This window comes from Xenopus tropicalis, chromosome 5, assembly GCF_000004195.4.
Source record: "Xenopus tropicalis strain Nigerian chromosome 5, UCB_Xtro_10.0, whole genome shotgun sequence".
Lineage (NCBI taxonomy): Eukaryota > Metazoa > Chordata > Amphibia > Anura > Pipidae > Xenopus > Xenopus tropicalis.
Genome location: NC_030681.2, coordinates 80,810,222 through 80,837,369, shown reverse-complemented (window position 1 = coordinate 80,837,369; position 27,148 = coordinate 80,810,222). Strand labels below are relative to the sequence as shown.

At 32.7% G+C, this 27,148-nt stretch overlaps 1 protein-coding gene across 2 annotated transcripts in view; it reads left to right on the top strand.

Annotated features, from left to right (window-relative positions):
- The window catches only part of grik2 (glutamate receptor, ionotropic, kainate 2), a 277,175-nt gene that overhangs the window by 107,681 nt on the left and 142,346 nt on the right, over window positions 1–27,148 (top strand). For both annotated transcript variants that reach the window (XM_031902289.1, XM_018094319.2), the window contains 2 exons: window positions 8,163–8,330; window positions 15,964–16,221. In XM_031902289.1, the coding sequence (XP_031758149.1) occupies window positions 8,163–8,330; window positions 15,964–16,221 (426 nt within the window). The remainder of the gene's footprint in view (window positions 1–8,162; window positions 8,331–15,963; window positions 16,222–27,148) is intronic.

The window sequence follows — 27,148 nt, the reverse complement described above, 5'->3', positions numbered from 1 at the left end:
CAGGTTCTGTACTGCTGACACTTTTTACATGAAGCAATATTAATAATAAAAGTACTTTATTTTTTTAAATTCAAAAACTAAATTTCAAAATTATTTTTATAATGTATAATACAAATGCCTTTAGTAGCCCGCGCTAACCTTATGTTAGAGAAACAAGTAACACCTGAAAATTTTGCCTCTTAATTTTTCTTCAACAAATGTTTCTCTGTGACATTATACAATACATTTTCTGACAGTACAAGTTAGTTGTTTATAATAATAAGAAGATTTTTCACAAATAGGAAGAATGACCTTTATTATAGCATACACAAACAGTTTTGAACCTGTGTTTACTAATGGTTTAATCAATTAAATTGCAAAGAAACAATGTACAAATATGGGTCAGTCTATGCATGTGAATATTTCACATGCGAATAGTCTGCGTTTTTATTTTATAATCTATTATAACAAGATGTTGATACAGGAAGCTAATTTTCTATTACCATTTCTCCAACCAGTGTTTGGAAAATTGATAGCATAAATCATACCAAAAGAAAACAGTAGTCTGATAAACATTTTACAGTCTTTAAGTAACCAGTCAAAATTAGTGATGAGCGAATTTTTTTTTGCGCTGATTTTTTTTTTGTTCCACGTCAAATTGGACGTGGTTGCATAAAAAAAAGCGCGGTCGCATCAAAAATGGTGGGGTCACGTCAAAAGAGCGTGGGCGGCAAAAAAATAGACACGGGCAACAAAAAAAATGTGATAAATGCATTTCGCGAATTTTTTTGCTGTTTCACGAATTTTCTTGCGAAGTGAAACAGGACAGATTCACTAATCACTAGTCAAAATATTTAAATACATGTGTATCGTACAAGATTCTACTTATCTTGGATTTGTGCCTCAAAATATTTTTTTTTTTATTATGTCTGTTCTTATGAATACCCATTAGTTGAATGGGTATTGATAAAAGAAGGAACATAGTAAAAAAAAATTCTGAGGCGCAGATCCAATCTAGATAGAATTAGTATATCTTGTTTCTGCTATAAATGCTATACTTTTTTAACTTTAGAAAGTGAGATTTTCCATTTTAAACCAGGTAAGCTGTGCTTTTTTATATATATAATTCAACAGTATATTTGTGTGTATATGATCACTCAAGTAAATTGTCAGCAATATTAATGTTTTGAAGGTATCCATCCCCTTTTTAAGCTAATAATTAATAACAGATGCATTAAACATTTAAATATGAGACTGATCACATCTCCCATTATACAAATATAATAGACTAATGTTAAAGTATAATTGGGTTGTAATAAAACTTAATAAATTGTCACATACCCACTATTTTTGATGCTTTTGAGGAAAGCAGAAAAAACAGCTTGAAGACAGAGCCAATTATGAGGGAAAAAATTCCTTCCTGACCTCAATAGTGATCAGAAACATTCCCTGGATCAAACTTTTTTTTACGACCATGACTTTTTTGATGCAACTGCAACTTATTTCACGCAACCACAACATTTTTAATGGACTGTGACTTTTTTATGCCAGTACAAATTTGTTTGATGCAACTTTTCCTCACTGCAAATTTTTTTTGCGCCAAAAATTTTTTGCCAATGGTATAATCATGAGTCATGAGCGAATCTTTCCTGTCTTGCAAAAAAGGACACATGTCAAAAAAATTTAAATTTTCACTTATCACTTATCACTTACTATGATAACATAAAGAAGAAAACTCTTGACATATACAAAAAGGGGGAGCGCCGGATGTTTCTACCTGCTCAGGAGATAAGGAAGTGAACTGCTTCTTCCCCTGACATCACATCCCTCTATTTCTTCACCCCCCAACCAGCTTTCTCCTGCCTTAACTCATTCCTTTTCACCTAATCACATCCACAGCGGATTCTGCCAATTTCTAGATGGGAACTAGTGTAATCATGCAGTCGCTGCACTTATAGCCCCAGGACTTTCCTTGTGAGGTAGCCCAGTGTTCAAAAGTCTGAAACCTCAAATGTAAAACTTTGGCAGCTAAAAGCTTGTGAGTTTATGAACAAGTCAAGGGAATGTGTCCTAGGCATAGTCAAGCCATATTTTCAATTCAAGATTTTCGAGTCTTTTAAGTTTTTTCAATTTATTTTTATTTTATATTTTAACTTGCTGCTGGCTCTGGAGAACTGAAAAAAGTTATATCAAACAATAATATATCCCTGAGAACATATCCCTGATGATGCACCCCTGATTATACATTTGATAACAGAAATACAATGAGATTTTTTTTAATGAATATATAATTTAAAATTCTGCGATTCAATGCTGCAAATAACAAAATGTATTCTGACTGTGTGAAAAACATCTGTGAAATGTTATGAAATAAAAGCAAACTGAAATACAGGGGTTTGTCACATTGTCTCAAAGTTCTATAAATATTACTTCCACTCTGCAAATTTACTATTTTTCTTTACTAAGTGAAAGGAGAAAGGGCTATGTGGGATAAAAATGGTTTACAAGGACAGTCTCAAATAGAAGGTCAAACTAAAGGTGGAAACAAAGGGCAAGGAGAAAGTGTTAAAAGGGTCATTTTGACTGCTATTAAAGTAATAACTGGCATATCTGGCTATGTGCCTAATATAGAGATAAAGATGTATTGAAATTCAAACTAGGGAATTCTAATGGATTCCCAGCAGTTCACATTTTATAAGTTATTAATATTTTTCTGTCTGGAATGACTTTTGCCTTTTTGAATGCACCAGTTAGCCAGAATTTAGCAATTAAAATCAATTCATTAGAACTCAGTGGCAGCACCGAATTCTAACACCCAATGGATTCAGTAAATCCATTAAAAATAATGAACATTATTGTACACTTGAAATATGCCAAATATACTTGAAAGAAACAACAGAATCTGTACAAATAATTTCCAATGATAGTGCTTAAGCTGAACCTAAGGTTATCTTTTTTTTTAAATTTTTATGTTATTGCCCACTCATAAACAATAACTAATAAATCTGATTCATAATTTTAAAAAAGGATTTTGCGTTGTTGAGTGTTATGAGCAACATTTTTCAGCACGCATGGCTTTGCGGTGAATTCCTGTGTTTTGCCATTGGTGGATTTTGAATTTTTTTAAGTAGTGATGAGCAAAATTTTTTGGGAGGCATGGATTAGTGCCTTTTTAGTCAGCTGCGCGACAAAAAAAAATTGTGACAATTTTTTTGGCATGCAAAATTTGTGCTGGCATAAAAAAGTCACAGTCACAATCAAAAATTTTGTGGTTGCATGAAATAAGTTGCAGTCGCATCAAAAAAGTCATGGTCACGTAAAACAAAGTTTGATCCAGGGAATGTTTCTGATCGCTATTGAGGTCAGGGAGTAATTTTTTCCCTCAAAATTGGCTTTCCTCAAAAGCATTAAAAACAGTGGATATATGACAATTTATTTTAAGTTTTATTTATCAGAGCAGAATTAGGTTTTTGCCAGAGCAAGAAGAGGGAGAAAGTAGGTTCTCTTGTGACTGCACGGTGGAGTGATTGATACAGATGCTACTACGGCTTGTGCTAGGTGACAGCCTGCTTGGATTTCCTATCATCAAGGCACTGCAGATTTAGGACTGGCAGCAGGGCTGCTGAACTTCTCTCATGGTGGGAGATACAAGTTCTGCTGGTAGCAAGTTTGGGACCATCCTCTCTGTATGTAGAGGCAGTCTAATACTCAGTGGTGGTTATAAAGAAATAGTGCTGATCTCAAATGGCATTGGCATATAGTAGCGATCTCTACTAGCTTTAGAATTGCCTTGAAATAGACTGGCAAGGTCCTATTTATTTGATAAATATGTGATTAAATGCTGCTGCCATGTTACACCATTTCTGTCTCCCGGTGTTTCATTAAAGTATGTAACAATGGGGGTTCTGTGGGATGGTTTATGGTGAAGGGTCAATTGAGGAATCCTCTTGTCATGAATTTTAAATATATTGCAGACCACCTTACATGGAAGTGAGATTAAAGTGAGGTTGATGATTTTTTTTTTAAAAATAGTCTTAGAATTCTTTAACAGAATCATAATTCAAAATATATACATTTGTTACCTTTTTACTGCATATTGAAAATTATTCTAGTACTTTATCTAAAGTTTGATTTCAGAACAAGAACAAAAACAAAAAAAGAGAGAGATTCAATGAATGTGGTTTGTATATTTTAATATATATGAGTGCATGGAAAGTGCTGTTATCTTTTTTAACAGAGCTGGGCTCATGCCCTAAGCATATGAGGTGAAGCTGAAAAGAGCAGTTTCAATCTAACTACATTGTTTGTTCATAATGCACATATTGTTTATGAAGATAGCAATAGTACATTGTGTATCTACCTTCAAAAGTAGAATAGATTAATTTCAAGTGAAGGATCCTATCACAATTGATTGTTGCAGCAATATATGTCTTCTTTTAAATTCTCAGTGGAGGCAATGTTAGAAAATTGCTTTCCTCAGACGAAACAAAGGTCTCCTTCCTCTCCTACAAGAAGCTGAATTTGCCCATCACGAGCACATTAACTGTGTCTATCATTTCTGTTTAAAATTCCATTGTCATTTGAGAAACAATCTCCCACTTCACAAGCATGCCAGCTTACATGCTCTATATTTTTGTCTTCATATTCCTCATGTAACAATTTTCCAGTTGCCTTAACAAAACCTATGAAATGTGTTGTTATTTTGTTTTTTAGTTGAGCCAGAATTTCCATCTTTTCTTTATAGTTCCTTTCTTAGCGATTGCACATCTCCTCATTTATATTCAGTGACGGTCTTGTGTCTTTTCATTCTCTCTGTCATACTGTAACCATGTCCTTATTATGTCCTTCATCTTATCATTCCCCAATAGTAAGAGCAGCATTGTTACATTCATTGCTAACTCTTTCAAGCACATACATATACACACAGCAGTTTGCAGAGTTGCTAAAAAGGACAGTAGCATAATTATTTTTTTACATTCTGCAGCAAAATATTGAATTGAAACTGTTGCAAAAGTGTTATTTGAAATGTAAAATAAAACCATGAGAGTAACTCTATAAACTTGCTTTCATTTACAGAATAGGCAAAAACATTTAAATACCAGTGAGCATCACTGCAGCAGGATTTACACAGCTGTGACTGCGCATGCAGCATAGAAAGTCAGGAACCTTTTTAATAAATTGACACATTTATCAAAGCTGATCAATGTATGAGCTCATCGGAAAGGGTTTGACTTCTTTAAGAAGAGAGACATCATTTTGTTCTATGGTGGCAGCTCTGAGCCCGCAGGGAATTGGCATATACAAATCAATAACTATTCTAAAATACATAGTTTAGTTTATTCATTAGCTGATACACCCTAGCATGTATGGGTGCCCTGGGCAGAGTTTGGACCTAGACTATTAAAAGGGCTGTGGTTCGTTATGGGATTGTACATTTGATTTAAACATTAACTAAACCCAACAGAATTGTTTTGCCTCCAATATGGATTAATTATATCTTAGTTGGTATCAAATACAAGGTTCTGTATTATTATTACAGAGAAAAAAAAATAATAGTTGCATTATTTGATCAAAATGGACACTATCGGAGTGGCTTTCCTATAATTTAGAGCTTTCTGCATAACAGGTTTCTGGATAAGGGATCTGATAGCTATATATGATATTAACCTTTGACTTTTTAAGATTTATAAATATGTATTTTAAAATGATAGTTTTGGAACATTCACTTTATTTTTACACTTGAGTGATCAGGGAGAGGCATACAATTCTTGCAAATGATTCAAAATGTCTGTCCTGAGTCTTGATTGATTGTATTTGTGTTTCTCTTGCACTCTCTTGCAATTTTATTAACTAGCTATGGAAGATATTATGTACAGCCAGGTTGTAAACTTGCCTTTTGATAACCAGCATAAGACCTAGATGAAAAACACAGTAATTTGAAAATATTTCAAATGCATTTTAAAAACAGACAGGCTTTCTTCCCAGTTTACGAGAAAGTCCATAAATCAAGAGTCCTTTTATTTTTATGGGAAATTTGATCTTTGCTTAATATGTTAAATAATGCAGTCTCTGTGTGATTTTAAATTTGGCTTTCTGTACAACAATAGAAACATAATGCCTTCATGGCAGAACACTACAGATAATATATTAAACTGCGATAAAATAATTTTCAAAATCTTTTTTAAACAGTGCTATGGCCCACTTAACATTCATTATGAAGTGTTTCTCTGCAAGCTACTCAGCTTTTTACAGAGCAAGGGAGATGTTTTCATTGGGGTACGTTTAGACAGTGGTGAGACTATCTGGTTGGCATCCAAATTATGATTCTGTAATAGCTGATTTGCTATTTAAAACTTTATACCAGTATAGTTCATTTTAATAGTGACCTTCATGATGGTAATAATATATTTTTCTGAATATTGTTATTCCTATTATTATTTATTGTAAAATATAACTGATCCTTATAAATGTCATTGTTTAACAGATGAAGAGGCATGAATTTGGAACAATAGTTTTCATACTGTATTTGATAATCTAATACTCACACAGAGTGCATTCCTTTGTTAAAAGCATAGGAAACTGTAAAGCCGTGCCACCACCTAGTTCTTTAAAGAAGTTTATGAAAAACTTAAATACATGAAATAAATTCACAAATGATAATTCTATTAATGATAAATGTAATTATAGGTGCAAGAGAATTCCCCAATTAGAATGCTGGATTACCTGTATTAAGTCGGGCATTTTGCTGATATCTTACATATGGAGATTATTATATCTTTTGACTTTATTATATTACACTGTAATCAGACATAGGGATGTACTAAGTCGGGCATCTTGCTGATATCTCACATATGGAGATTATTATATCTTTTGACTTCATTATATGACACTGTAATCCAACATGGGGATAAAGGACAGACTTGTTCAGTGCTAGGAACATTGTATTTAAAGCTTCCAACTCCAGTTGCAGGAACAAAGAACATGGAGCCAGATTTACACAGATCAGCTGGGATTCTCATTGGAGCATTATTTTCCATTTAAAGCAGCCATGGGCTCTGGAGATCTGGCTGAAAGCATCCACTGCATCAGTAGCTAGGTCATAGTGTTGAATAATGCTAAGTGGTTTAAAGAATTACATTTTTTTTAAAACAATAAAGTTTGTCACACACTGACGGAAAGTATATAGATTGTAAGCTCTACGGGGCAGGGACCTCCATCATCTTGTGTTTCTGACTCTTATTGCAACTGTACCTTGTATTTATTGTTGTACTTTGTATTTATCCATTATCTTAATAACCCCCTGTTTTGTATAAATGTATTCTACTGTACAGCGCTGCGTACATAAGTAGCGTTTATAAATAAAGATATACATACATACATACATACATACAAGTATGGCCCTCTCAAGGTGAAGTGAATTTCTTTCCTTCTGTAGATCCATGCATCTGTCCATGCATGAAAAATATATTGTACTGTGTTGTATAACAGCAGTAGATCTATTGTTAAAGGCAAGTTATTTGTTTTATTTTAACTCTTTGAACCACCTACTGTTGCTCCTATCCCACATCCCCATTGGGTTTTCAAGTTGAAACCTAATGACAATACTGATAAATGGTAGTGAGCATTTTATAAGTGAGCATTTCACTTGTTACTGTGTACACTGACATGTCCATCAATCTTTGCATGACAGTAACATAATATTCCCCAAAATAGAGTGATATACAAATTTTCTAGAGATTAATAACCAACCTGATCCTCTGTACATAAAATATCACCTTTTTTCCACTATGAACAAAGATATTGTGCAGTTTATTGCCAACTGGAGACATTTAGATATAGATTCAGTCAAAGTAGGATTACATGATAAAAAATGCATTATATTTAAAAGGTGTGCAAGAACATTGTATTTAAATGATATGAGCAGAATTATGTTAGCACATGCATTCCTGATATTTAAAATGAATGTTTAATATTAATGTTAAACCTACTTTTTAGGTTAATCATGAAGTGCTATAAATGTTGCCAAATATACAATATTAAAACCACATTTTAAGAAAATAAAGGGAATTGCAAACATTATTTGTACTGTCTGACCTTGTGTCTGCAAAATAAGGAAGGAAAATAAGATACTCTGTACTAAAAAAAACTATATTTATGCAATGTTTCTTTTTTTTCTATTTAAGGGGGAATTTTTGAATATGTTGAATCTGGGCCTTTTGGAGCAGAAGAATTAGCTTTCAGGTTTGCTGTGAATACAATTAACAGAAACCGAACATTACTGCCAAACACAACACTAACGTATGATACTCAAAGGATAAACCTCTATGACAGCTTTGAAGCATCTAGAAAAGGTAACCTTTCTCTCAATAACCTTATTGTCTTCTGCGGGGATGTGCAAACTGGCTATTACTGAACCAAGACTCCCTTTACTGACTGTTAAAGGTGAATATAACTCTGTGATGTTTGAATAGACACAGATTATTTTACATTTTATTTGTTCTAAAGAAAATATGTTTAAGAAAAGGATTTTAGAAAGCTTGATATCAAATAAATGACTTTGCTAAAAAAAAAAAAATCTAGCCATTCCTATCTAGTAACTCACTACACCCATGTTCATTAAAAAAATATACCATAAATATAAGAAAATATAACTTTACATATCAGCAGAACACAAATATGCATAAAATGCATACATACTCATAAATCAACAAGGCAACACAATTGATTTTAATTGATTTCCCTTTTTTTTGCAATTATTAAATAGTACTTTGTACTATATTAAAGATATTATTATTCCTAATTGAAGGCAAAACAATCCCATTGGGTTTATTTATTGGAGATGAAAAGATTTTTTAGTAGACAAAGTATGGAAATCCAAATTACGGAAAGATGCTTTATTCGTAAACCCAAGATACCAAGCATTCTTAATAACAGATCCCATATATATACTGTATAGCAAATATACAAGAGGTCTTTTTATGTGTGTTATGCTACAAGAAGTGAGTTAATTTATTATTATTACTATCATTCTTTATTTATATAGCACCCATACATTCTGCAGCTCTTTACAGAGATAATACATCATTTAAATCGGTCCCTGCTCCAGTGGAGCATACAGTCTTAGATCACTTTCACACTATGGTCTGGAGCCAATTAATCTACCTGTATCAAAGCAAATATCTGGTTTGAATAAAACTAGAAATTGAAATTATTTGATTGTTTCATTAACTTAAATCTGGTTTTAAACACACCCCTAAACTTGGTGTTGTCCTTATAAATGGGCTCATTTATGTGATTAAATGAATTAATGTAATTACCTATAAGTACCTATGTACAAAGATATTCCAGCACTACATTATAGTTGCGCATGATTCGACTGCATCCATCTCATCTCCTATTCTAAACTAAGCATACAGTAAGTAAGCCTATTGATATAGAGGAATGCTGAAGCTACTACCATCTTTAATCTTGTGGTAATTCCAGGGTTCTCTATGGAGACTGAATTAATAGACAAAGCAGAATTTCACACAGTGAATAAAACACAAACATACCAACACGTGCACCCCCTTTCTGATTCATCATAATGTGCATCCATATTTGTGCTTGTTATGATGCATTAGACACAGTTGTGGTACAAATAAAAGCAAAGCTATGATTGGCTGCAGTGAGGTTGCGATTGAGGGAAAAATGCTATATTGTGGGTACACTTTGCACACTACACTAGCTGTTAAAAAGAAGCCCTTTTATTATTATTGTGGCATCTTACACAACAAAAGATTTGATATAACATGGATAATTTCACTTTCAAATGGCAAATGCATCAGGAGAATCCTAGCATTAACAGTGACTCTTACATGTGCCTTTGTTTTTCACTTCTTTTACGTTACCTCTTGGATCTTGTGAATCTTGGATCTCATATCCATTGTTTCATCACTAGTGATAAGCGAATCTGTCCAGTTTCCCTTCGCCCAAAGATTTGTGAAACTTTCAAAAAATTAGCAAAACAGTGAAAAATTTGCTAAAGGTGAAAATGACAAGTACCAAAAAAATTGTCACACACATGAAAAAAAAATGTTGCTTGCTTAAAAAAAAAATTACATGAGCGGCAATAAAAAAATGACGCACATAAAAAAAACGCACGTCATTTTTTTTTACACACACAACAATTTTTTTTTTTGGCCCGCTGCATTTATTTGACATGCGCAACTTATTTTTTGTTGCATGCCAATTTTTCTTCCATGGCAAATTTTTTCGCCCATTTCACAAAAGAAATCTGCGATAATGAAACACAGAAATTTGCCGCTAATCCATGCCTGGCAAAAATTTTGCTTATCACTATTCAGCACTCAATGCCATAATGTTCAGTGTAATGGTGATAATTCACATCATTAAGCAAGCTCTAATGATGCATTCAGATCAGTATTGTGCAACATGACACATTTTATTTGTTCATAATAGTAAATTATGTTTCTCTGCAACATGTTGCTCTGTGTTGAGATATATAGCACTATTAAAGCCTACTCAATCTTTCTATCTACATATGAAATTCTCGTGCCTGACTACAATACATATGTTACAGTTTTATGAATGTAAATAAATAAAATAAATGTATTGAAATGCATATTATACTAGAAATTTGTGATATCTTACCATACACCAGAAGAAAGTAAAACAATTGATATGGCCCTTGAGAAAAATCAACTGTAAACTTATGGCCCTGAGTAGTGATGGGCCTTGACAGGCATGGATTAAAATTGTGTCAAAAAAATGGTCGCACATCCAAAAAAATTTGTCCCGCACAGCAAAAATGACACAAGGGACAATTTTTTTCCCCACATGACATTTTTGCCATTTTGCTAATTTTTTTTTTTTTTTACAACATGGCTGCTGTAATAAAAAGTGTTAAATAGCATTTCTATTCCCCTCTCAGAATGTGTTAAATGCATAATAATGTGAAGGAAAACTAAGATAATCGACTTGATTTTCTGGCAGACAGTATTCATTTAAGATGCCATTTCTGACACTGAAATATATTGAGATTCATTGCATCCCTTCTGGCATATGCATGAATCTGTGCATTCTTCCTTATACATCAGCATTCAGAGAAAGAGACAATTTTAGTCTTCTGAATAACCGGCATAGAGTAAGAGGTAAAACAATTCCAATTCTGTAAGGTCCATGAGGTCCCTCATTCTGTTGATTAAGGATGACTGCCTTGTGAATAATACAAACTGAACACAGAGATTTCAGCCATTTATATTCATATTTCATTTTTTGCAACTAATGTAGATACACTTTTTGAAAAACCAAGATTTACTTGTATAGTTCATTTTACATTTAAAAATGGTATGCCTGATAACAAGTTCTACAAATAAAATTTTCTTGGAACAATGTTACAATTCCTATTGGTTGTCCAGTTTTTAAACACATTTAAAATTAAAGAAACCATTTTAGTCCAAAACGATTTTCCTTTAAAACACTTACATTTATTTTCCATCTTTAAAATATCAAGAATTTGTACAGCATTTGCAGTGAAAAAAACAGTACCCTAAACGCCTTAAGTGTTTTCATCCCCTTCTGGGAATTTCATCAGGGGAATTGCCTCCTCCTGCACATTCATATAGATACCTAAAACTCCACGAGTGACTTCAATCAGCACTAGTGATGAGTGAATTTTTTTGGCACACATGGATTTGCAGCAAATTTCCACATTAGGCCATTGGCGAATTGTTTTTAAAAAATTTTTGCAAAGTTTTGCAAATCTTCTTGTTTTTTCACTCATTATACAGTGAAGCAAAATGAGACAGATTTGCTCATCACTAGTCAGCACACTTTACCTTAAGGTGACATAAGCACCATATAGTTGATATACACTTATCCCATTTTAAAGTATTTCCATCAAAACTTCCCACGTGTGTAAACATAAAACGAACATTTAAAAAAAAGCGGTAGTATGTATGTATGTATAACTTTATTTATAAAGCGCCACAAGGGTACACAGCGCTGTACAATCTTACAGAATACAAAATTACACACAGGGAGGACAAGTGATATAATAAATAAATACAATAAATAAAAAAATATATATATATATAAGTGCCATGTGGTAGGAGACACAGTAGGAAGGAGGTCCCTGCCCCGTAGAGCTTACAATCTAATATGTTTTCCATTTAGCATTATACAAATTATACTACAACACAATATAATTTCCATAATAAATATTCACATAATAATAAAAGCAGAATAATTTACAAAATTAAGACCTTTTGCCAATCCAGTACTAAGGGTATAGACCCCCCCAAAAATATCTTTGGTCTTGGAATGTAATGCAGTCAAAATCCCCTGTTGATTTCTAGTATATGCCTAACTATAGCTGATATATGTTGCTTATTTTTTCACTGCTATCTAGATCCATGAATGACTGATATTCTCTTAAATATGTCCTTACAGATCTTTGGGTTCTCCATACATATTGTATACCAAATTTACAGTTGGTCAATTAAAAAAACATATTGGGTAGCACAGTTAATATATCCTTTAATTTTGCAGGTGCTTTTTGTGACATTACTCATAAAGGTGTCACCCACAATTATATGTAGCATGTTTTACAGATTTTACCACATCTAAAGCATCCCTTAACTGTAAGCAAGCTGATTTTTAATCTGTTTTTCTGGTGTATAAATACTTGCATTGATGTGTTGCATTTGTCCCTTAAGAAAATATAAGTAACATTTTTAAAAAGTATATATTTATGTAGGTTCAACTTTTACATGCACTTTATTTCACATCCTTGAGCCCTGATGCCATATATTTTATGTAAAACATGATTGAAATGTGTGCACTGATTGGCTATTTTCCATACTCACATCATTTTTTGCTTACTCCAAGTAAATAAACATTTACCTAGTCCAGGCGAATTATAGATTTAGTATTTCTTTCCAATATCATTTTATAAACACATCTCAAAAAACAGATGTAATGCTACAAGCGATAAAGTAAGGGGCCATAGTCACTAACATTGAACACTGAAGGTTCTTCTCAAAGAACCTAGCAACCAGGCATTTGTTTGAATGTCTGAATGAAGGATGAATAGGAGTTCACACAAACAAAAAGATAAGCAATACAAATAATACAATGTGATTGCATGTCATAATGAAATATGACTAGGAGAGCACCAACATTAAATAAAATATCACAGTAAACATATAAATCTATTATCACACATTGTTTTATTTTTGAGAGAAGAAAAATCCAAAGCTAAATAAAAATATTAATACAAGAAAACATTTTATATAGATTTCATTGCATACCTCTGGTTAGTGTCACATACACACACAAATACACAAAACACAATTCCTGCACTAATACACACTCACATTTGTACTCGAGGATCAAGGGCTTTTACACATTCACTGCACTAACACATATTTGCACATGACACACATTTACACAACACACAATTTGCCAAGTGTACACACATATATACACACAATTCTGAGGCTGTTTTTTCATGAAAAAATTGTTTTATTGCCATTGCAAATAGTGTATTCCTAACTACACTGTGCAATACCTTTTGAAAATGTTATTTCAGTGGTGGTTATTTTTTGGTGATTTGGGTGCTTTTTAACAGTTTTATTGCATTTTTAGCTACTTATATTGTATTTCAGTTCTGCATAGGTGTTATTGGTTTGTTTCTGTTGGTAAAACTTATTTTGCTAAGCTAAAATATTCAAACTATGATTCTGACTGGTGATAACATTAGGCAAAAAAACCCCATTGATTTTAGTGATTCAGTGCCTCTGTATGGCAAATAGATTGTTAAATCTATGCATATTGGACAGCAAACTGTTTAGTAGAACCATGGGGTTCATATTTAGCATGCTTGAAAGTGGAAGTTTTGAGGGGATTTTCAAGAATTTCATAGAAACCACCAATTTTGGGAAAGCATAGTGACTCCATAGTTTGGAGTAGAAAGACATGAGTACCCATTTTGAATTCCCCCAATGTGTACTTTGCAAAAATATATGATTTTTGGGGGTCAATGTATTTTTTATGTTTTTATCCCACACAAATACAGTAAATGTGTTGAATTTTCAGTAGTTGAAGTGATTGCTGGGCTTATTTGTATGCTCTAACTTAATTTGGTGATTCTATGCACAATGGGCATCAAACTGTTCAGTGGACCCTTGGCTTTCATTTTTAGGATGTTTTTTCTTGGTACATAACACTATGTAGGCGATAAGATACTTGAAAATGAAAACTTTGAAGTGTTTTTTTTTGTTTTAGAATTTTTGTACATTGTTATAGAAACTGCTAAGTTCAGAAAAATCATTGCTGTTTGGTACTTAGGAGTAGAAAGACATAGTTACTCATTTTGGATTTGGCAGAATGTGTACTTTTCAGAAATGTATGGTTTCCTGGGGTAAACCTAATGTTCCGGATTTTTGGCTTTGGAATGTAAAATATACCGTATTCTGCTGTAGTGCTTTGAAAATTTGTTAATTTACTGCTGGGAGTTTCTATAAAAGTCAGAAATCTCCATAAAACTATACATATCTGGTAAGGGCACATTCAAAAGACACAATGCTTTCCAAATCAGCTGATTTTTTTCTCCATAAAATAAAATATTTTTCTGGTATAAATCCCTATATCCTTAAAGATAGCAATTTGTCAAAAATGGCCATGATCGAGTCAAAATTTTCACAGCCACGTAAAAAAAAAAAAAGTAGCACATGACAAAAAATTGTGCAACACCCGCGTTTCATGAATTTTCTGCAGTTTAACAAATTTTTCTGTAGTTTCGCAAATTTTGATGAAGCAAAATAGGACAGATTCGCTCATGACTATTTATGTTGAATTTTTCTGGTCTCATTTAGGTGCTAGGCATGTTCAAATAAAAAGAAATAAAACTAAAATAAACAAAAATAAAAACATGTAGAAATAATTGCTTTCAATCTCTGTAGGATACATCTATAGGTACATCCATATTTTATTGACTTAGAAAGACAAACTTTGGTTTGTCTTTGTAAGTCTATAAAACAGACAAAAATAGTCCACTCTTTATTCCCTTCATATTTGCACCATATCCAGGAGAGACATTTTGAATTCAGCCTTAAAGCAATGTATATCTATCCAGAAGAAATTGGGTTAAACTGTTGTAATATGAGGAGCAGTTTAATAGCGCAGATTTGAAAGATACAATATCTTCTCTTTATATTCTATACAAAGGTCTTAGCCAGCAAGCTGTATAGGATGTTGTGCTCAGCAACAAGAATGCCAAGCCAAACCTTCAGAAGAAAATTAAATAAGCCTTGTACTTGAGATCCTGCATACTTAATTCTTCTTTTAAATAATAAAAGGTTGAAAGTCAGACTTCTAAAGTACATCTTAAATATAATGGGCCTTTTACAGCTATATATTTAGCATGCTGCAAGCAAAGAAAATCAAACTTTTACAACCATCTTTGCACTATGCATTTGACAAGCTTTTCTATTCATCACTATTTCCATTAGTAAAAGAGGGGCAGAGATCATCACAATAAAAGTATGCATAGTCCTATTAGATATACATACACACTCCTGGAGATCAGTTCAGATCAAAGCTTAATGGATTTTTAAACACCCAAACTACAGCAAAGCAGTTTTTCTACAATGATAAAATAACCCTTTATTTAAAGTAAAATTAAATATATATATGTTTAAAAGGTAGTAAATATGCATATACTGTATATACTGTACAGTACATTAACAGCAATGCTGTCATTGTACCAAGGGGATAAAACAACCGCTTGTCAATATAAAATTAAATCATAATTTGTTGAGCTTTCTATTGTGTACTCTTTACCAGTGTTTGTATTGGTACCAGAGCTACAGTGAGTGGTGTTGTCACATGTATAACTCTGTATTTCCCTATAAAAGTATCAAAACAATTTTATTCTATTATATCAATATAATATAATATATATTTCTGTTTTTCTTTTTTTAGCTTGTGAACAGTTGTCCTTGGGAGTAGCAGCAATTTTTGGACCATCTCACAGTTCATCAGCTAATGCAGTACAATCTATCTGCAATGCACTAGGAGTTCCACACATTCAGACTCGCTGGAAACATCAGGTTTCTGATAACAAAGATTCTTTCTACGTCAGTTTGTACCCGGACTTCTCATCACTCAGTCGAGCAATCCTTGATTTGGTGCAGTTCTTTAAATGGAAGACGGTTACAATTGCGTATGATGATAGCACAGGTAAGAAGTGTTGAATGCATAGGATGGGTCGAAGCATTTTCTCAGATAGATTAAACGAGGGAGCCTTTAGAAACCTTCTTTTCACAGAAGTCTCATTTAAGGATCTAAACCAGTATGAAGGAAATATTGATTTACTTAGATCACTCCTTTGACCTTCTGTCTTGGTAAACAACATAGCATTTTCCTCTCTGACCTTCCTAAATGTTAATCAAACCCACTCCACTCCTTGGGTCTCAAGGCGCCATTCTTTTTAAATGTTGTGTTTTTTATTAATAATATCATTTATTTTGTTACATTTTTAGTTAAGAACTAAAAATATGTGAATGAATATTGTTCTCTAGACTGTAATATCCGAGCCGTAGGGTGCTAATGGATTTTCTTAATAATCTCAATTGGTGTGAAAAATAATCTTACTGCATTTATAATATAAAAAGAGGTATCAAAGTTTTCCCCACCTTATAGTGATTGGAACTGAATTATACAAATAAGTTTATTTAATGTCTAACATTTGGGTTACAGGAAAGTAGATTAAACACAACTTTTCTTTTAACTGTAGATAATACATTAAGTACTGCACAAGGAATTTCAAAATAATGGGATTTATCTACACAGACCACTACATTTACTAAATGCTTAAAGCAGCAGTAATACCTCATAACAAAAACACGGACTTACAATTTCTCTCTCATCAGTATGTTTCACAGTACTCTCTTTGTAGCGTAAGTGCTGAATTTTACTGTAGTAAAATGTAATAATAACCCTTTAGTTCATTCTTGGTCCCAAAGCTTTTTATAACATTTACTGTTTTTACAACTTGACTATAAATCTGAGAAAATATGTTTTGTTTTACGCTAAAACTGACATTCTCTCTATAGTGAAATTTGTTGCAAATTCAAAAAAAATATTCAATGTATCTGTGGTGCTGGATATTTAGGACTTTTGTATTTTTGTCAGCTGCTTTATATCGCCTGCATATCGCCTCCACTTTTAAATTAATTTTCTTCCTCTTCTACCCATCTTACTCATGTCATAGACAGTTGGTAGTTTATTTGGTTGCCTTTTTAAAAATTTACTAAAATGTCACTTTTTAGGACAACTATGACACCATTTTTTATTTTCTTTTTATTACTTTGATCTGCTGTTGTAAGGTAATTGGATTCTCATTCTATAATACAGGTATGGGACCTAATATCCAGAATTCTTGGGGCCTGGGGGTTTTCTGGGTAAGGGATCTTTCTAAAATGGATCTCCGTGCTATATGTTTACTAAAAAATCATTCGTACATTATATAAACCCGACAACCCAGTTTTGCCCCCAACAAGGATTAATTATATATGGGTTTAAGTACAAGGTACTGTTTTATTATTACAGCAGAGCTATGCAGCAATGAGTTGCAAACAGAATATTTGCAATTTATCGAATGATATTAATATTAATAATACCAAAAAATATTATTTTTAACAAATTAATCGGATTCAAAATGTATTATGTTTTACAGAAAAATAAACACATAAAAGATTTTAATACACACAAATTAAGTGCTCTCACATTGGTTTAGACTCCTAGTGCCCATTCGGATATTGTTTCTACTGTTTGTGCCTTCAGACTTCTTACATATCATGACCATGATTTTTGTGATAAAATCCATTCATCTTGTCATTATTTTTCTCTTTTCCAGTGAACTGTCCTTCTAACAATTTAAAAAATATGGCTATAGCCTAGACAATTTTGATTTTTGTTTTTATTAACACACCAGTACATTTGAATATCTTTTTATCCAAGATAAATCTCTCTTTAATCCTAGTTGGCCAAGGGCCAGTCTGTATGGTATTTCTTGACATCCTGATTTTTTTCTGAACTTTTTTATTTGTGTTTATTAAATTTTGGACACCCAAAGGCAACAGACTACAAATAAAGACTATTATCCTTTATTAGGGGTCAGTCAATTTGTCTTAACAGTTCCAGTACAGGATGTCTAAAAACAGAGCCGTTTTGGATTTGTAGAATGAGTAACTGTTTTACTTCTAATTGTGTATCAACACATTTGCTGTTTATTGCTCCAAAGCTACAGTTTAATAGAATAGCAATATTAACTTTTTAAAATCTTATATTGAAATAATTTGCATGAACCCCTGGGTTGGGAATGCTGTAACAGAAAACTGAAGACTGGGGGATTGGTTTGTATTTGTTATAGGGGGCTAAAGCAACAATCTAATTCATGCTAAAACTTTTGAAAATCCTTTCTCTTTTATGAAGGGGTGGTTGCTCTGACAACAAAATTCATAATTATAAAGATGCATATTTGAATTTCCTCCTGCTTCAGTAACCTTTTTTTCATAAGTATATTCAGCTCCACTTTTTCCGCTGACCTAATTGTAAGCCCTAAACTTTTTTTTTACTATAGATACTGCTGATGTTATATTTTTTTCATGTCTCAGAACAGCAGTAAAGGGGTAGATGCATAAAATGTATTTCCTTAAAACCTTTTAGAATTAATTTGCTGTTTATCTTCATAAAAATCTCCAGGGCTGGAAATTAGCCTTAGGAAAACTGGGATCAATACAACCAACTAGCTTTGTTTTAAAAGTAAATTCAATTATTTGAAATGTACTTACAAAGGTATTTTTAATTATAAACTTCAACATACATGTGTTCTGTTTCATTCTGGAAATGATATCACTGAAAAACAAAGCTGGAAAGAAAGAAGGAAGAAATGGGAAGTGGTGATTGTTCTTGGAAGAAAATATACCTTTCAAGATTACATGGATGGCTTATCTTTCTGAATAACACACAAATCCCCCAGATCAGCAATAGGGAGCAGAGAGCAAAAAAGATATTATTCCATACTGGATAGGCAACAACTCAACCTGAAAAATGAACACTATCTGCAAATTGCTATCAGCATTCTAGTTGGATTTTATTGCAAGTTTCAAACTTGAAAAATAAAAATAAATATTAAGACTTTTGAATGGAACTGTTTTGAAAACAATGGCAATATCTTTCATATTACCAGAAGGCTGTTTTCTTTTAAGTGTCTTTAAAATGTGATTGCACAACTAAGAAATTAAAGTAGTATTAGTATTTGTAGAATTTGTTGAATCTTGACAGAATGCATTTATTTATTTGGTTTTTACCTTAAAATGGTATACACAATCACATTTATCAAGGCAGTAGAGTGTTTTAAGGAGGTGCACCTCCCCTACCTCAATGATTAAACAGTCAAATAGTTGTTGAATACAAACATAAAAAAAAAGAATTCAGGTTTAAAGGAATACTACATGTTTTTTTTTCCAAAATGCATCAGTTAATAGAGCTTCTCCAGCAGAATTCTGCATTGAAATCCATTTTGCAAAAACACAAAGATTTTTTTATATTTTATTTTGAAATTTCTCATGGGGCTAGCCATATTTTTCACTTCCCAGGGTGCCACAGCCATGTGACTTGTGCTCTGATAAACTTCAGTTACACTTTACTGCTGAGCTGCATGTTGGAGTGATATCACCCCCTCCCCTCCAGCAGCCAATCAGCAGAACAATTGGAAGGTAGCAAGATAGCAGCTCCCAGTAGATATCAGAATAGCACTCAATAGTAAGAATTCTAAGTCCAGCTTGGGACTCCTCCAGTAGCATGGGAGTAGGAAAAACAATAGTTTATTTGAAAGCAATTCTAATGTGTAGCGCTGGCTCCTTCTGAAAGCTCAGACTCGGGCACAATGCACTAAGGTGGCTGTCTAAACACCAATATTACAACTAAAAAAATACATTTGTTGGTTCAAGAATAACATTTTAAATAGTATAGTGAATTATTTGCTATATAAACAGTGTAATCAAAAGTATATCATGTAATGACAGTATCTCTTTAATGTTAATTTAAGTACAGTAATTTAACAAGCAATCTTTATCTGGAATATCATTACCAATATTAGAGACATCCAGCCCCCTTTGTCTATTTTTTCTACCAACCGATAGACACTGTTGATTTATAAGACTAAGGGGCAGATTTATCAAAATGTGAGTTTGATATATCAAAAGTCACCCATGTTCTATTCATTCCTATGCAATTTTTAGATGCACATTAGAAATCACCATTTGATAAATACGCTTCTTAAAATACCATAGGAATGAATAGAACATGGGTGAGTTTTTATGTATTAGGCTCTAAACCAACATTTTTATAAATCTGCCCTTAAAATGAATTATGCATTTCATCACAAAATAAGCAATTCTCAAATCTTAAATCCATATCATAACTGCTAAAACAATCTATTGACTAATAGCAGTGTAAGCATTTGAGAATATGTTCTATTTACTCCACAGTAATATATTAAAATGCTTTGACAGTAGATATGTACCTGACTGACCTTCTTTATAGATTAGAAATAATAGACTAGGATTTCTGGTGAATTCTTAATATATTTTTCTCACTATTGGGAATTACAAATCCAGGCATAGAAAGTTTTTGCATTTTGCCTTCGAGCAGTATCTCAGCACAACACATATTCCACAAGATGACATATCACTTGAAACCCCAAGCAGGATATGGCAGATCCTGCTCTAAGAATTTTGTGCTCTTTATATTGATTCTCCGGAGAGCTTTGCAAGCTGTAAACTGTTGAATATGTGCCAACATGTACTGTATTTATTTATAAGAATGTGCTGGGATAAATAAATGTCTCTCTGTGCAGAATTTGTGGCCCAGCCACTACCAAAGTAAACTGCAGTAAGGTAAATTGTACTTCATAGAACCATTACCAAACAAAGGTACAGTAATGCAATACGTACCTCACAGAGGTATATGTAAGGGTTTTTGAAGAAATTTGCAATTTAAATGTAGATATTATAGTGTCCATTTAATGTCCATTAAATATACAATAGCATTTTCAGTCTTTTACTTTATATGCTGCTAATTTAATATTTAAGTTCACCATTAGTGACGAACGAATTTTTCTGGCAGGCATGGATTTGCAGTGAAATTAAGCATTTTTGAAATGCCCCAAAAAAGTAAAAAAGTTGTGCTTGTATAAAAAAAAAGTTGCGGTCACGTCGAACAAGTTGCATGTGTCAAAAAAATTGTGTTTCACAAATTTTTCACTGTTTCACAAAGTTTTCTGAAGTTTCGCAAATTTTTCAGTGAAGCAAGCTGGGAGATATTCACTCATCACTAGTCATCATTTATAAAAACAAAGATCCCAGATATCAACTGCAATAGTCTTAGCATCAGCCAATTGTTTGATTTATAACTGGATTGGGGAAAATTTTTCAAAAAATATATGTATATGTGTTGCATATATTCTTAAGTTTAATGCTTCACTCTGGAGTCACAATAGAAATGTATTTTCCATGTTGCACTTCTCCTAGTAAATAGTGATGCGCAAATTTTTTCACCAGGCATGGATTTGCAGAGATTTTCCTCATTTCGCCATTGGCGAATTATTTTGCAAAAGTTCAGTGAAAATTTGCTGCAGAAAAAAAATTGTTGCGCATCAAAATGGGCGCGGTCGTGTAAAAAAACACGGGTGACAAAAAAAAAAAAAAAGACGCAGGCAACCAAAAAATTATACATATTTTTCTATAGTCTGTCTCCTTCCTGCCTTCCTCCTAGAATTCGCTGAACACTCTGAACATATTGTATTCAGAGGCGTATATATGATCCTGAATGGTAACTATTTGTTTTCACCTTCAGTTTCCTATATATGTAACTATATATATTTAAATGCAAGGAAAAATAATTCTGATACTTTCTACCATTTCTAATAACAGACATTTGGGAACATGTTTGTGCTACTAAGGACTATTCTGTTAAGATGGCAAATAATGAATAATACACATCAGCATAACAGATGCTCACTCTGTCATAGGAAAAACACAATGCAAAATGTCTGATCATTAGCAGACAGCATAAAAAGGAACGTTACTGGATCATAGTGACATGACACAATACATTGTACAGTAATTGATTTCATCATTATGCCTTGTATTACCAAGACCATTTTCCCATTTATTCATTTTTCAGTCACATCTTCTTTATTTTAGAGCCCTTGCTTTATCCACAGAATGTATCATACAATAATAATGAAAACAACTGACTCTCAGACTACAATGTGTCTTTTTATTAAAGTTCTCTTTTACAATATTTATATATTTCCTAAATGTGTCATTACAAACAGGCAAAGCTGAAACAAATGTATTATTACATTCAGACTTCCCATCAGACACTGTCACCATTACAGGGCGGCTGCACTAAACCAATTTCAATAAATGTGTTTTAACACCTTTGTGTGTGGCTAAACAACACAAGTTAGGAATAGCCATATAGCAAATAAATGTTGCAGAACACTGTTGTTGAATTGTATTCTTTAATGACAAGTATCATACTAGGTCATACAATAACCATGTTTCCACAGAAATTGCAGAGATTTTTCATTGTCTCTTGTATTAAATAGTATCAATTCAGTGGGTATACACTTTGGCGTTTTTGTACCACTAAATTTCCACATTTGTAAAACCATGTGTTATATTATTGTTCTAAACACTAAAATATTTTAAATCAGCCATAGGTTAAAGAGTACTTCTATACCTAAAAGAATTTTTATTAAAAGTGCCCAGGTAATCCCCCAGCATAATAGACTCCTGCTGATAATAGTCAAAACAAAGTGTAAGGGGAGGGGTTGTATACAGGAAAATAGATGATTTAACTCACAAGGACAAATCATGGAGTAGCTTCAGTTTCCCTGTTTGCTATGCTTAGTTCAGAAAATAACAGAAACCATAGACATTATTATGTGATTAAAACAATGGGCAAAAAATATGTTCAGCACAAACCCTATTAATTGAACTGATGTTGAACAAGTGGGTATACTGCCTCTTTGTTACATTTTTGCTCATGTCTTTAAGACTTGATTTAATAAAATCACAATTTTGTGTTTCCCATAATGTAAGCACCAATAAACTTTCCCATGTTTACATAACTATCCTTGAATAATTGTCATTAATAAAGTTGATTTGAAAGTTACAATCAATAGCAGTACAAAAGCTTGAAAAATGATGCATTAATGACATTGTACAGGTATAGGACCCATTATCCAGATTGCTCAGGACCAAGGGTATTCCGGATAGGGGTCTTTCCGTAATTTGGATCTCCATACTTTAAGTCTACTAAAAAATCAATAAAACATTAATTAAATCCAATAGGATTGTTTTGCATCCAATAAGGATTATTTATATTTTAGTCGTGATCAATTACAAGGTACTGTTTTATTTCTACAGAGAAAAAGGAAATCAGTTTTAAAATTCTGAATTATTGGATTAAAATGGAGTCTATGGGAGATGGGCTTTTCATAATTCAAAGTTTTTTGGATAACGGGTTTCTGGATAAGGGATCCCCTAGCTGTATAAGTTTCTATGCAAGGATCCCCCTGTATCTTATGTAACCATGAAATGCTAGTAGGTACAGGTTAAGTACAGTAATACAGCATGTACTTGATGTTTTTGTATGGTGCATAAGCATCCCCATGGTTAATAATACAAAAAAAATCCCCTTATACACACTGATCTGTCTTAGCTAGTCATTCTTTTCTTTCTTAATGCTATTAAAAAATCCAACAAATGTGGTTCTTTGATATTAAATATAAAGCACCAGTTTGTGATTTAAGACTTTTGGCTCTATTTTCTTAAACTAGAAACCAGTGTTTCTATGCCTGCAACCTTTTTGCTGTTTCTATAGCAACTATTATTTTAATGTCATTGAATGTCGATATGTTTTCAATTTCATTTGTGCTCTTCCATATTTGTCTCTCTAGTGTATATTCAACTTGTGTAGGTGCATTCAGAAAAATATATACTATAATTCAGGACAGTAAGAGGCATGTAAAAAATATAGAAAAATGACTAAAATTCAGTTACATATAGGTCTTAACAGTATGAACATTACTCTGGCTTAACAGATTAGTTGATAGAATTGGAAAAATTTCTAATATAATAGATTGACAAGAATTCCAAGCAGAATTCCCAGCTTAGTCTTTCATTATTTTTATCTATTAATCTAAAAAAATTGAGGTTTCTCTTTAATTGTTGGAATGAAAAACACCCTTGATAGCTAGTCAAAGAGAAGAGGGTGGCAAAAAGGAAGAGTAGATAGCATTGCTGCCCAACAGTGATGGTGCAGAGCTTAAATTGCATGCAAGTCATGTTGTTAAAAAAAGGGTGTCTCGTGTTTGTGTTGAGATATCTGCATCAAGATTTATATATCTGTATATGTAATAAGTATACAACATACTATACAACTAACAATACTATTTTTAGTTTGAAATCAGGCAGGGTATCTCTCTTTTTTATTATTTACCTGATAGGGAGTTTTTCTTTGTAACTACTAGACACTGGGGAGTTGCTTGCATAAGGGGCAGGTTTGACCCATTTTTTGACACTGAGACTCATTACTGGTGAGCATGGTATTGGGCCACTTTGTGGAATCTGTGTGGGTTTGATTTGGTGTGATTTCATACATTGATGGCAGAATCTTTTAGCCACTTTTTTAGATAGTGATATCTGAGTTATAGTGGTTCAGGAATCTAATATATAATCCAGCATTCCATGTGTGTTATAACCCAGTAGTGCAATTGTTTACTGACTTTTTTTCTCCCTTGGGAGTTTGATCCCCCTTACCAGGTAATCTTGCGCTGTTTTTGATAATTTTAATATATTTAATTTTTTTAACTTTTCTGTTATTACACCTACTCATGGGGGCTGATTTACTTACCCACGAACGGGTCGAAATGAGTTCGATTGCGTTTTTTTCGTAATGATCGGTATTTTGCGATTTTTTCGTATTTTTTGCGATTTTTTCGGATTCTTTACGAATTTTTCGTTACCAATACGATTTTTGCGTAAAAACGCGAGTTTTTCGTAGCCATTACGAAAGTTGCGTAAAAAGTTGCGCTTTTTTCGTAGTGTTAAAACTTACGCGAAAAGTTGCGCATTTTTCGTAGCGTTAAAACTTAAAAGGTGCAAAGTTTCGCGTAAGTTTTAACGCTACGAAAAAAGCGCAACTTTTTGCGCAAGTTTTAACGCTACGAAAAATCGCCAGATTTTACGCAACTTTCGTAATGGATACGAAAAACTCGCGTTTTTACGCAAAAATCGTATTGGTAACGAAAAATTCGTAAAGAATCCGAAAAAATCGCAAAACATACGAAAAAGTCGCAAAATGTTCGTTTTCAAGTCGGAACTTTTCCAATTCGGGTCGGATTCGTGGGTTAGTAAATCAGCCCCATGGTGTGTATTTTATTTATACTGAATAAAAGTTATATTTTAATGAGGAACTTTTTCTTGGACATCCAAGAATGGGAGTTGCATCTTTATGGTCATACTTTTTCTTTTGTAAAATAATATTAATATATTATTAAATATGATATACAGTATATCATATTTAATAATATATTAATATTATTTGACAAAAGAAAAATTTAGGCACTGTTACTTAGTTCTCTTCTATATGCTGGATTCTTCAGAGTGGAATGTTGATTAGTTAATTAGTTAATATAGTTAATTGGAGGTCAGTTATATTCTATACATTTGCACTGTGTCCAAAGAAATGCTTACTGTACAGGTAACTAGAATCCTGATCATGATTTGACATGGTCAAACACAGCTAGTTACTTCCTTCAAATCTGTTATCTTCAGTCAAGTAAATTAAACTCTGGAGTAACCCAGTCAGAAATAGAGGTTGGTCAATCAATAACATTTGTGCATGTAAGGATGCACAAGTAACAATTCAGAATTTCTGCTTTTTCCTTGTTCTCAGCCAATAGACCTTCTGTGATAATTAGAGTCCAGCCCCTTGCTTAATTTTTTTACTCTTCACATATTTTGAAATCATTTTCTATTCATTTTACCCCTTGTTGCAATACCCTTTTCCATCTCTATTTTAGCATGCCTGATAGTGTTTTAGCTTCTCCCTTATATAGTTGTCTCTGCAACACAATCTCAAAGGAGACCATGTCATGATCACTGTTCCCTAAATTCTCACCCACTCAAATGCTAGAGATGAATTCAGTATTATTACTGTATATTCAGATATATTATTATTCAGACTTTTTCTAATATTCAATACGAGTCCTACTGGGAGAGAGATTTCAAACTCAAGTGCAAAAGGGAAGTACAAAAACCAAAACATTATATAAATTGTATTTTGTATGTTGATGAGTCAATAAAGACTTGGGTTTGGGCCCTTTTCACATATGGGCAATATGAACCCAGTGATCTGTTACTTTTAGATGTTAAAACATGGTTGTGCCTGTTTAACCATTTTCCCCTTAATCGTGTCTGATACAAAATCCAACAAATCCTATCTCACACAACCTGTCATCAGCTGTTTTATGGAGAGCTATTGTTTGGCATAATATATAATTTCAATCAATTTGAAGCATAAATGGGAGGTGTTTCATTGGGTGTCTGTTTTCTCTAGAGCTTTTTTTACATTTTTCTTTTGCCTTTTAACAAGATGCTGAAATTTATGAACATCTGCCTCATGTTGGTTTTACATCTAATCATAAAACATAAATTAAACCTGTGTTTATTAGGTGCAAATATATGCATGCATTTTCAAACTTCATTTTGTAGCACTCACTTCTGTATATTTATATGAAAATGATAGATATAATTTAGTTAAACGTGCCACAAATTTGTTTTCCTACTGAAAAGCATTATCTGTAGTGATGAGCGAAATTTTACGCCAGGCATGGATTCGCAGTGAATTTCCATGTTTCACATTGGTGGATTTTTTTGAGAAATGGGTGCAAAAACGTCCGTCATTTTTTTGACGCGTGTCTTTTTTGGCATTTCAAAAAATGGGACAGATTTTCAATTGTTTCAAAAAATATCCAATATATTTATGTGAATATATAATAATATATATAACTGATGGAGTACAC